The sequence below is a fragment of the Sinocyclocheilus rhinocerous genome, unplaced genomic scaffold (assembly GCF_001515625.1).
Source record: "Sinocyclocheilus rhinocerous isolate Xijiao unplaced genomic scaffold, SAMN03320098_v1.1 scaffold1063, whole genome shotgun sequence".
Taxonomy (NCBI): domain Eukaryota; kingdom Metazoa; phylum Chordata; class Actinopteri; order Cypriniformes; family Cyprinidae; genus Sinocyclocheilus; species Sinocyclocheilus rhinocerous.
This window is the reverse complement of record NW_015625586.1, coordinates 863013-874387: the sequence shown is the minus strand read 5'-3', so window position 1 is coordinate 874387 and position 11375 is coordinate 863013. Positions and strand designations below refer to the sequence as shown.

Sequence of the window (11375 nt, the reverse complement as noted above, 5' to 3'; positions counted from 1 at the left end):
ATATTTTGAAGAATGTTGGTAACCAAACAGTTTATGGTTTACAGTAGCCACAGTATGCAAAAATACAATGGCTACCATCAACTGTTTGGTTACCTACACTCTTCAAAATATATTTTTCTGTGCTCAAACACTCATACAGGTTTGGAACAACTTGATGTAAGGAAATGATGACAATTTAAATTTTTTGGCCAAATGAAGCCTTTAAGTTTTCTGTAACATTATGTTCACATATGCAAACGTTGCATTATCTAATTAAATATGCACTCATTTGCATATATTTCCAGAATAATAAACTGAACATTGCATAAAGCCTGGTCCAATTTTTTTTTTACATATTAGAGTTAAAGGCTTTTACTGAGGGGATCTCTCTTTTAATCGCTCCATAAATCACAAAATACCGCCAGAAAAAAACCACCATATTTAGAGGTTACAGTGGGTACGGAAAGTATTCAGACCCCCTTAAATTTTTCACTTTTTGTTATATTGCAGCCATTTGCTAAAATCATTTAAGTTAATTTTTTTTCCTCATTAATGTACACATAGCACCCCATATTGACAGAAAAACACAGAATTGTTGACATTTTTGCAGATTTATTAAAAAAGAAAAACTGAAATATCACATGGTCTTAAGTATTCAGACCCTTTGCTGTGACACTCATATATTTAACTCAGGTGCTGTCCATTTGTTCTGATCATCCTTGAGATGGTTCTACACCTTCATTTGAGTCCAGCTGTGTTTGATTATACTGATTGGACTTGATTAGGAAAGCCACACACCTGTCTATATAAGACCTTACAGCTCACAGTGCATGTCAGAGCAAATGAGAATCATGAGGTCAAAGGAATTGCCTGAAGAGCTCAGAGACAGAATTGTGGCAAGGCACAGATCTGGCCAAGGTTACAGAAAAATTTCTGCTGCACTTAAGGTTCCTAAGAGCACGGTGGCCTCCATAATCCTTAAATGGAAGACGTTTGGGACGGCCAGAACCCTTCCTAGAGCTGGCCGTCTGGCCAAACTGAGCTATCGGGGGAGAAGAGCCTTGGTGAGAGAGGTAAAGAAGAACCCAAAGATCACTGTGGCTGAGCTCCAGAGATGCAGTCGGGAGATGGGAGAAAGTTGTAGAAAGTCAACCATCACTGCAGCCCTCCACCAGTCGGGGCTTTATGGCAGAGTGGCCCGACGGAAGCCTCTCCTCAGTTCAAGACACATGAAAGCCCGCATGGAGTTTGCTAAAAAAACACCTGAAGGACTCCAAGATGGTGAGAAATAAGATTCTCTGGTCTGATGAGACCAAGATAGAACTTTTTGGCCTTAATTCTAAGCGGTATGTGTGGAGAAAACCAGGCACCTGTCCAATACAGTCCCAACAGTGAAGCATGGTGGTGGCAGCATCATGCTGTGGGGGTGTTTTTCAGCTGCAGGGACAGGACGACTGGTTGCAATCGAGGGAAAGATGAATGCGGCCAAGTACAGGGATATCCTGGGCGAAAACCTTCTCCAGAGTGCTCAGGACCTCAGACTGGAACTAAGGTTTACCTTCCAACAAGACAATGACCCTAAGCACACAGCTAAAATAACGAAGGAGTGGCTTCACAACAACTCTGTGACTGTTCTTGAATGGCCCGGCCAGAGCCCTGACTTAAACCCAATTGAGCATCTCTGGAGAGACCTAAAAATGGCTGTCCACCAACGTTTACCGTCCAACCTGACAGAACTGGAGAGGATCTGCAAGGAGGAATGGCAGAGGATCCCCAAATCCATGTGTGAAAAACTTGTTGCATCTTTCCTAAAAAGACTCATGGCTGTATTAGATCAAATGGGTGCTTCTACTAAATACTGAGCATTTTTCAGTTTTTCTTTTTTAATAAATCTGCAAAGATGTCAACAATTCTGTGTTTTTCTGTCAATATGGGGTGCTGTGTGTACATTAATGAGGAAAAAAAATTAACTTAAATGATTTTAGCAAATGGCTGCAATATAACAAAGAGTGAAAAATTTAAGGGGGTCTGAATACTTTCCGTACCCACTGTATATATATATATTTAAAACACACACACACATGCATATATGGGATATCAGTCTGGCGAGTAAACTAAAAAATGTACTAGCCAATGGCGATTCAATTGCCAAGGTGTCCGTAGAGGGTTGCTAAACAAGAGACAGAAGAGAATAAAAAGACAGCAAAGCAATGATATAGGGAGTTTACATCAAAAACACCACTGAGAAAATTCAACTTTAAAAATCAAAGACAGTTGTAAGCCTGAAAGAAAATGTATGTTTTTAACGCTGGAATCAGAAGGAAGGCAATGCAAAGACTGTTTTTGCACAACCGGGCACTGCACAGCATCTTGTTTTATTCGGAGCATCTTTATCATTTGGTTTCTGTGTAGACCTGTGTTTCCCTCTCGTTACACTACATGTGCAAATCGGTGGGCGGGGCTAAAGAGGCAGTGATGTAGAAGCAGGCGTTGATCTTCTTCGTAGGCAGTGCTTATCCACACTATTACATCAAACAGCGGTACATTCCACTGTTGTTTTGGCAAACTGGCTTCAATATAAGCTGTTTTTAGACTAACAACAAAGTTTTGAATTCTGAAACTTACAGGATGTTTATATAGTACAATCTTTTCTGTCAAAAGATCAAGGGAATTTTGATTTCTCAGTACATGACCCCTTTAATTATAGTTATATTACAGCAGCTGTAAAGCAGCACTGGGAGTTTCATTTTATGTTTGTTGAATAAAACCACAATGGAAAGGTTGTCATCCTAATGTTAACATTTTTTAGTGACTGGAGTATCCACATTACTGCTAAACAAATATAGGAAATATAAAAAATAACACATTGTTTATTTGACTAATTGATATTTTAGACACTGAATTATACAAAGGGTTTTTAAATGTATAAGTGTTAATTTTTTTAAGCAATTGTTGTTAGCATTTATATAATTTGACAATTTAATAATTCTTTTCTGAGTTATTTTTAAAAACTTCTCAGACACTTCAAAGCTGATTGAAGAGATTTGAAGTACAAGTCTGTAGCAGAGCAGCCATTTTAAACGATGGAGAAAGACCCTTTTTATAGGTTATTTATTTATAAATGAAACCCAGATGATATATTTTGCAAAAGGTAAAGTCATTTGCATTCTTAACATAGTGAAATTCAATTATTGATCTGTGAATCACTGCCATGCATAGAAGTGTTAATGCATACACGAGTCTGGACCTTCACACCACATGTGACATAACTATCCATAAACTATGACTCAAGTTGTTTTACTATTGAATTACTATATCAAATGTTATCATATGTTTGCATTTCCTGTGCATTTTATACCATTTCAGAAATATTGACTTGTTCTTGTGAGTGAGAGTAGTATGATTGCATTAACTATGACAAAGTGATGCAATTAATCACATTATTTTAATCAGTTGACAACCCTAATATAGACATAAATGTTAAGTTAAACAGCTGTTTTGGGGGAGATCCTGGTGGGCCCATAAAAGGAAAAAAATAGCAAGAAATATTCTGTCCTGTCAGTTTGATTGTCTTGAAGCCTGGGCAGATTTTAGTGACGCACACATTCTTTGGCACTGAGCTTGTCTGTGTCATGTGAGTGGGATGAATCTGGAGAGTGATCATATGTGTATTTGTGTATGCGTGTATTCATAAACAACATGGCCACTGCATGAGTTGTTCGCACCTGTCACAGGGATATGACTAAATGTGGGATCACCCCGTGTGTGAGATCACTTCCTGTCACGGCATGCTTTTTAAAGGACACTTTGTGCAAGCATCTGCTACGACTACTCGAGCACAAAGATCCATCGCTGCTGCCAGAGTCTGCCGTCGGCTGGCTGTGCATGGCTTTGCTTTTGCTTTTTGACAATGATTGTGTCTTGATTTAATTTTTCTGTGCTTGACCTGACATATTACCCCACTAAACTCCTCACCTTACCTACTATTTCCTCCTCATGTCCTCCATCCTGTATCTCCTTTTCAACACTTTCTGTCTCCTAGACACTAGTGCATCTTTTCTCCTATTCTTCTTCTACTCCCTTCCATTCTTTTTTCTAACATGAATCGATGTTCTTTCCGTCACCATTTTGATCTCCGGTCACATACTAATTCCTACCGTACCTCTGCTCCTCTCCCTCCTCTCATCCCGCTTCAGCCTCTGGCTTTCTCCATAGTGCATATCAGAGCTCTGATTGGCTGTTTCTGTTGTTGTTTGTCGTTGGGTCATCTTCGCAGGCCGGGAAAGGGCAGGCAGCCGCCCCACAGTCTGTGATGTCATCACCACGCGCCACCCCGACTCTCCATCAACCCCCATCTCTGACTGTGTGTAAGTGAGACCAGATTCAACAGAGAGAGATAGACAGAGAAGGTCTGAAAGAAGGAAATAAAATAATGCTGGTACATGGGGGGGTATATTAAAAATATTGGGGGTATAATAAAAATATTAAAGGTACAGCACCAAAAACAGCTCGAGTCAGATAAAGAAAGGAAATGGTCATGTGAAACTAATTTATCGAACCTTAAGCAGTTGCAGCCCATTTCACTTTCATAAAATGACACTACTGTTCAAAATGTTGGGGTCAGCAAGTCTTATACTTACCAAGGCTGCTTTTATTTGATCAAAAATACAGTAAAACTAATATTGTGAAATATTACAATTTAAAACAACTGTTTTCTATTTTAATATATTTTCAAATGTAATGTAATCCTCTGATGGCAAAGCTAAATTTTCAGCATCATTACTATAATATTCTTCAGTGTCACATGATCCTTGACGCGTAACATGAAATCGTTCTACAGTTGTCAACATTTGAAGTGGATCAAAAAAGTTAATCAAAGTTGTCCTAAGACAAGAACGCATTTTGGTTTTAGGACAACTTTGATGAAAGGTTTTGATCCACTTCAAATGTTTACTAGTGTAATATGCTGATTTGCTGCTCAAGAAACATTTTATTATTATCATCATGTTGAAAACATCTGTGCTGCTTCATATTTTCGGGAAACTTTTAATTTGTTTGATGAATAGAAAGTTCATAAGAACAGCATATATTTAAAATCTTTTGATGCAATTTTATACCTTTTATTTAATGTCTAGTTGAAATTATTAATTTCTTTAAAACAACAACAAAACGTACAGACCCTAAACTTTTAAATAGTAGTGCATTTCTTAGTGAAGGAATATATTTAATGAGGAAAGTGTGGGGTGGGACTGGACTGAATCATCAAAGTGGGTGTCATCACGCAAATCAGCCATTTCCAGTGTACAGAGATACTACATTTCCCCAAATTAGGCAAATATAAAAACATTCCGTTTTTTTTACATTTGCATAATAAGATGAGGAAACTATTAAGAATGTAAAAAGGGTCCATTTTTATAGTAGATGAAAGAGTAAAATGCGGGAAACATTTTTTTCAGGAATGTGAGGAAGAGGAAGCTTGTCAGAATAAGACAGAAAAAGAGTAGCGACAGGTCATCCGTTCACTTCAGTGCACATCTGTCTGCTTAACTTCCTCATTCACAGCTGGGTTTCAGTTGCACACATCCATTCTGAAATGTGTGTCGCAGGGAAACACATTCATTTAACATGTGCTCACTATAGCTTGCGTTAATCGTAATTTTTATGAAATGTCACATTTGTAGACAGCGAGCTCTGTCTAAATATAAACGTGATTCTAGATGTTTCAATGAGTCCCAATGCAATCAATCGATGACTCTTTACGGCTGTTTAGAGGAGGCAGGGACCAGAGTGTGTTCAATGTGTTGACCGATTTCATTACTAGCATGTGTCATAGCTGAGGTTTTCTCCTCAAACTTTGCATCTTATCGTCATTACTCTTGTACACATTTAATTCTCACCCCTCTCTCCTCCTCTACTGGTTCTCCTCTCTGTTGCTGTTCTCAGACTTGACCAGCAGACCCCGTAGTCCTCCTCAGCCACCTCCTCCCCCTCTGCCTCCGGGACGCCCTCCGCCCCCAACCCCGCCGCAGGAACGAGGGAGCGAGATGGAGGCCGCCGGAGGAGGCGGAGCAAGCAGCGGGGCGGAGGAGTGCGAGGAACGGGAGCGTGAGCCGCCTCTCCTCCAGCTGGAAGGGGTGGAGGGCGAGGAGAGAGAAGGAGGGAGAGCAAGAGCCATCGACAACCAGTACTCTTTCTTCTAAAACGGGGAAAACAACGAGGTGGGATAGAGGAGGAAGAGGAGAGCCCTTCACAATCAGTATTTTCAGTATTCTCCAGCGGAAGAACTGGGAGACCGAGTTATTAACACTATTAAACATGAGCTTTCACGGTGCGAGAGAGAGATGGAGAGAAAGAGAGAGAGACGCCCAAACACATAAGCATATATGATACTGACGGTACTTTTTTTTTTAAATACTAAGTAACGGTACAACACTAAATTGTAGGTGCGTTGTGAAAACATTGGTCAGCTTTTACTAATTTGTTCTCCAGTGTTTGTCAGTGCGAAAGTTCCTCTGCTGCTGCATAGGAAAGTACAAAAGTGTCAGCGCCGCCACTGAGCTGGTGTCGTGTTTTAGCAACTTATTTCTTGAGTCCTTCAAGTCATTACAGTGTCGGACTCACTTATTGATTATTCAGATGTCTAGTATTCTTTGAGCCTTCGCACTTATACGAAAGGAATTTCTTTTTCCTGTCAGGTGAGCGGAAATTTTCACTTGTTCAGAGATTGTTACCCACCAGCACTCTTGTTGTTATTATTATTACTGGAGCTTTTTGAGTTGTTTTCTTTTTGTTCTGCCACTGACAAACTGCGAATGTCACAAAGTAATAACTTTTTATCCTGTTCATTTCAGTTGTACTGATTTTGCTAGTTAAGTAGCAGGCATTGCCTCGGGCTTAACAACGTCCAGTTTGGCCAAAAACAAGCAAGCCCAGTCCTCTGAAGTCCAGTAGTATTACTTCATAAGGTTAATTATCGTATTAAACATCTCCATAGACTCCATTATTACCTCAGAGTCCTGATCTGTCGCCCAGCTCCTCTGCTCTCCCTCTCTGTCTTTACATCCTACCCTTCCTTTTAGCTTTACAGACTTTGGGTTTATTGTTGTGTTTATTTCAAAGCTAGAGTCCAGAGGAGGGAGAGAGAATGTCCTTTGGTTTAAAAGAGAAATTGTTATTGAATACGAAAATGATAATGACTGATGATGATAATAATAATAATTAGAATATAATAATTGTCCAAATAATAGTATTATTTGTTTGTTTGTTTCAAAATGCCTTTATTTTTGTTGTTTACTGTATGAACACATAATATTTGTTGTCCAAAATCTGTTTTCTGTTTCTAATTTTTTGTGCTTTTTTATATCTCTTCTAATCTCACTCTGTCTCCTTCAAACTTTGCTTTGGTTTCCACAGATTTCAGGAAAACTTTTGAAAAGGAAAAATGATAAAGAGACCCTTTCTTCTTGTGCCTTTTCGTGTTGTTAACCGTCATTCCCTCTCGTTTTGTGCCAGTCATTCTTGATTTTGTGCCTCGATCAGTCTTTTTGCAGTGTCTGCCATCAAGTTCAGTGCATGCATTGGTATTTTCCTGTACTGTTTCTCCAGTTCTGTCTCAGCCTTTTCAGTTGTTCTCTTCTTGATCCTACAGATCATTTGGTATTTGTTTTCTCTCAATTTGCCCCTTGCTCCTCCCTTTTACCCTTTATTTAAACCTTTTATTGTGCCTTCTCTCTCTTTTCTCTTCTCTCTCTGTCTGTCTGTGCTGGGACCGTGTGTTAAGGTGGACAATGTTGCCCACTCTGTGTAATTAGAGTTTCAGGTACTACATTGAATTAAATGATGATGATATGATATAATATAATTATACTGAAACAATTTGTCTGAGTTGTGTTTGTGTGATAGATAGATAGTGAAATGAGAAATTTGATTTTATTGCACATTTCTTATAAGAATGGACGACTCTTTTGCAAGGCACGCGTAACGTGCAGCTGTCGACGTGTGATACTGGTCTTGTACGCCATTGCGTCATCAATACGTTCTACGCCGTCGTCCAATGGCAATCGAGGGTTTTTGAAAAAACTGCCTTCGCGTTTGTCGCTGGCTAATTCGCGAGACGTGGTGCCGGTAATATTTAATAGAAACAGAAGGCTCGTTATCTTCGTGTTCTGTTCGTGACAGAATATCGTACTGAACTGGACCTCGGGTTATAACGGAGATCGCGCTCGTGCGGATCGGAGAACGCTGCGGAAAAAACAGAAAAATAACACCGCAGGCAGGCTAGTCCACCTCCTAGCTTGTCATAGGCAACAAGGGGAATTTAGCGGGCAACTCCGTTAGCGGCTAGTTATGTCTTTTCGCCGACAGAACGTGAGTACCGCATCTAAAAATTTAACTAAATTTTTTACAAATCATACAATCGAGAATATTAAAACTCATAATGGATAGTATGGTCCGAATATTGTCGTTCTCCATTAAGCTTCCACTTTCTTGTTCAACGTAACGTGCTAGTAAACCTGCTAGCCAACACCACTCGGCTAGACTCTTGAATAGAACGTTACGTAAATTTGTCCAATGCTTAATTTGTGTCAGCATTTAAGAATCGTTGTGCTTTCTGACAGCAACCTGGACCCGGCGGCCGCAAAACATCCAATGGAACTACAGGGTCAATGGCTTCATCAGTTCCGGGGAGCAACTCTAACAGACCCACCGCGGGAAGGTAAGGCACAAGTTGGGCTGCCCCGCTCAGAAAGTCCGAGGACTGGCATTTTAACACGAGGCCTACCGGTCAAAGTGGGCGTGCCCTCGGCGCATACTTGATCTTCTCCCTAGAACACCAATTGTTTCGAGCCTTGTTAAATTAGCAGGAGCACTAGCCAATCGCTGCGAAGAATGTTTGAGTGACACGATTTTGGGCCAATAATGGAGGACGTTGTCGCAATCGGTACACATCCGCCCAGAAATAATATTGTCAACCAATAGAATTTAGATTTTAATTGATTGCCATCTCTTCCAGCTTATGACTGCTCTCGGAGGCGGGTCATCAGCAGTGTTTTGTTGTTGTTTTTCCGATCCCATATGATTCTGTATTGTGCTCGACTTTCAACTTGAGCTATTGTAGACAGACGCCTTCAAAGAAGAGCCGGGATGCATGTGACAAAAAAGTACAAACATTCGTATTTCCTAATCGATTTGATTGATTGTAGCGAGGGGCGCGAAATGTGTACGTTTGCGCACGTTAATGTCAAGCTGTTTGTCTTCGATACGGCATTTGCCTGTGTTGTTGGCCAGCTCCGATAACCCGCTTTGCGGTCTGTCGCAATTAAAACACGCGCTTGGTTGCCTTTGTTTACATATATTGACATTGCAAAATAATATTTTGTCATGATGCGCAATCAGATTCAGTCCGATCGTTATTTTGTTACTCGTGTATGATTGTCCTTTTGTTTTACCACGGGCTTCGCGATGTTGTGATTGTTGTCCACACATGTAACAGTAGAGCAATGCCTGTAACACCGGGGCTGTGTTTCACATTCTAGTTAGATGCACGCAGACACAGCAAATTTGTCCACGTATTTGATATAACTTATGAATACAAGAAATTCTTAATATACAGAAATCTGTTATTGGTATGATTGTTCGTCTTTTGCGTTCCTCTTGATTTGCATGATGCAATACACACACACACACGTTATGTAAATTATCTTTTGCCAATGATTGTTTCCTTTTCCTTTTTTCCATGAAGAAACAGAAACTCTGTGAAGACTCCCTCACAGTCACCACCTGTATGTAAAAGCTTGTACTTTTTAGACTCTTGATTTTCCATTTTAGGATTATTAGATGTCTTAGTATCCTCTTAAGTATTTTACTGCATTTTTGGACCACCAAATGCTCAAAGATATTTGTATGTACTTTTTTTTTTTTTAGGTGTTTGAGGGTGTGTACAACAACTCACGGATGCTCCATTTTCTCACAGCCGTGGTGGTGAGTTTTGGCATGAAATAATTAGTTCACATTTCTGTTTATTTGATGGCTGTTGAAAACGCCCTTCTTTGATCACTTCAGTTTAGTGATTCACAGACTTTTTGACTCCTGGGCCTACAACATTATTCGAAGGGCCCATGACTTGCTTGTGATTTACTGGATAAGAACCCCCCCCCCCCCCAAAAAAAAAACTACATTTCTTCCTGATAGTGTTTTAAAGCTTGGCATAATAATAATAATAATAATAATAAAATACTTTTAATAAAAAAATTTTTATTTTTTTTTATAAAGAGCCCATGACAAGTTTTGCTAGCATTTTATTAATTTAGATGACTTTTACAGGTCTAGAAATCATGCTTTTAAAATTAGGCTACCTCATATCTCCTAGCTTATCTAGACTGTGGTAACTGTTTCGACAAAGGAAAAAAGGGGGGAGGGTGAATTAAAATAAGAAATATTTAGATTTTTAGTTGTTTTGGTTTTATGTGATTCACACCATCTTCTCTAATTTGTTTTCAGCATTAAGCAATAAAATACTTGACACATATGCAATCTTTTCCACAGGGCTCCAGATGCGACGTTATGGTGAAGAACGGCAGTATATATGAGGGAATCTTCAAGACGTTAAGCTCACGTGTAAGTCAGTCATTCCAAATCTACTGACAAAACACATCTGCATTTAATTTGCTTTCTGAATCTTATGTTTAATCTTGCTGATCTTAACTATGAATCATGGGCTTTGTTCACACAGGACCCAGTTCAGATTTATCCAATCCAAATTTTATCTTTGATATTGACTAATTTATATTTATTTATTTTATATATTTTATTTATTTATTTTTTGTGGCCTATCTGAGCAAAGCCTCGTGAAGTTTAACGTATGATCAAGTCTCACTCAGTATCTATGTTTTTAGTGTGAGCTGGCAGTGGACGCAGTGCACAAAGTGAAAAATGAAGAAGGAGATGGAGGCGGTGGTGGAGGCACACCAGTCCATCCCAGGAGAGAAGAGATCACGGACACCATGATCTTTGGCCCTAATGACCTGGTCACTATGATCTGCAGAGATGTGGACCTCAACTACGCTACCAGAGGTGTGTATATGACTCTGTAGAAGTAGTATACATGTGTAGTGTTGTTAATTATGGAAATGTAAGGCAGTGTTAATTTCGTCAACGAAGACAACGACGAAAAATATTCGTTAACGAAATTTTTTTTTCTGTGACTAAGACGAGACGTTGACGAGCTAAAACCAATATCTGATGATAAAAACTGACGAAATTTATGCCGCGTCTTCGTTAACAAGACGAGACGGGACTATAATGTTATTTGAGGACTACCGGACATTCAAAATACATCCTATAGGCTACTATCTTGTCCTTCAAAATGTGCGTCCCTGTCATTGGATTGCAATCGG

The 11375-nt window shown here is 39.4% G+C and overlaps 2 protein-coding genes across 5 annotated transcripts in view; both read left to right on the top strand.

Annotated features, from left to right (window-relative positions):
* The window catches only part of sh2b1 (SH2B adaptor protein 1), an 18517-nt gene extending 11299 nt beyond the window's left edge, over positions 1-7218 (top strand). For 2 of the 4 annotated variants that reach the window (XM_016571161.1, XM_016571170.1), the window contains 2 exons: positions 4256-4346; positions 5923-6032. In XM_016571161.1, coding sequence (XP_016426647.1) covers positions 4256-4346; positions 5923-5944 — 113 coding nt within the window. In that variant the 3' untranslated portion in view covers positions 5945-6032. Of the gene's footprint in view, positions 1-4255; positions 4376-5922 lie in introns of all 4 variants that reach the window. The other 2 variants (XM_016571177.1, XM_016571183.1) reach the window with 2 other exon arrangements.
* Positions 7219-8038: 820 nt separating this feature from the next.
* Positions 8039-11375, top strand: part of LOC107755035 (ataxin-2-like protein) — a 17719-nt gene continuing 14382 nt past the window's right edge. The window contains exons 1-6 of the mRNA XM_016571679.1: positions 8039-8346; positions 8598-8695; positions 9722-9761; positions 9904-9960; positions 10525-10596; positions 10875-11052. Of these exons, the coding sequence (XP_016427165.1) occupies positions 8326-8346; positions 8598-8695; positions 9722-9761; positions 9904-9960; positions 10525-10596; positions 10875-11052 (466 nt within the window). The 5' untranslated portion in view covers positions 8039-8325. The remainder of the gene's footprint in view (positions 8347-8597; positions 8696-9721; positions 9762-9903; positions 9961-10524; positions 10597-10874; positions 11053-11375) is intronic.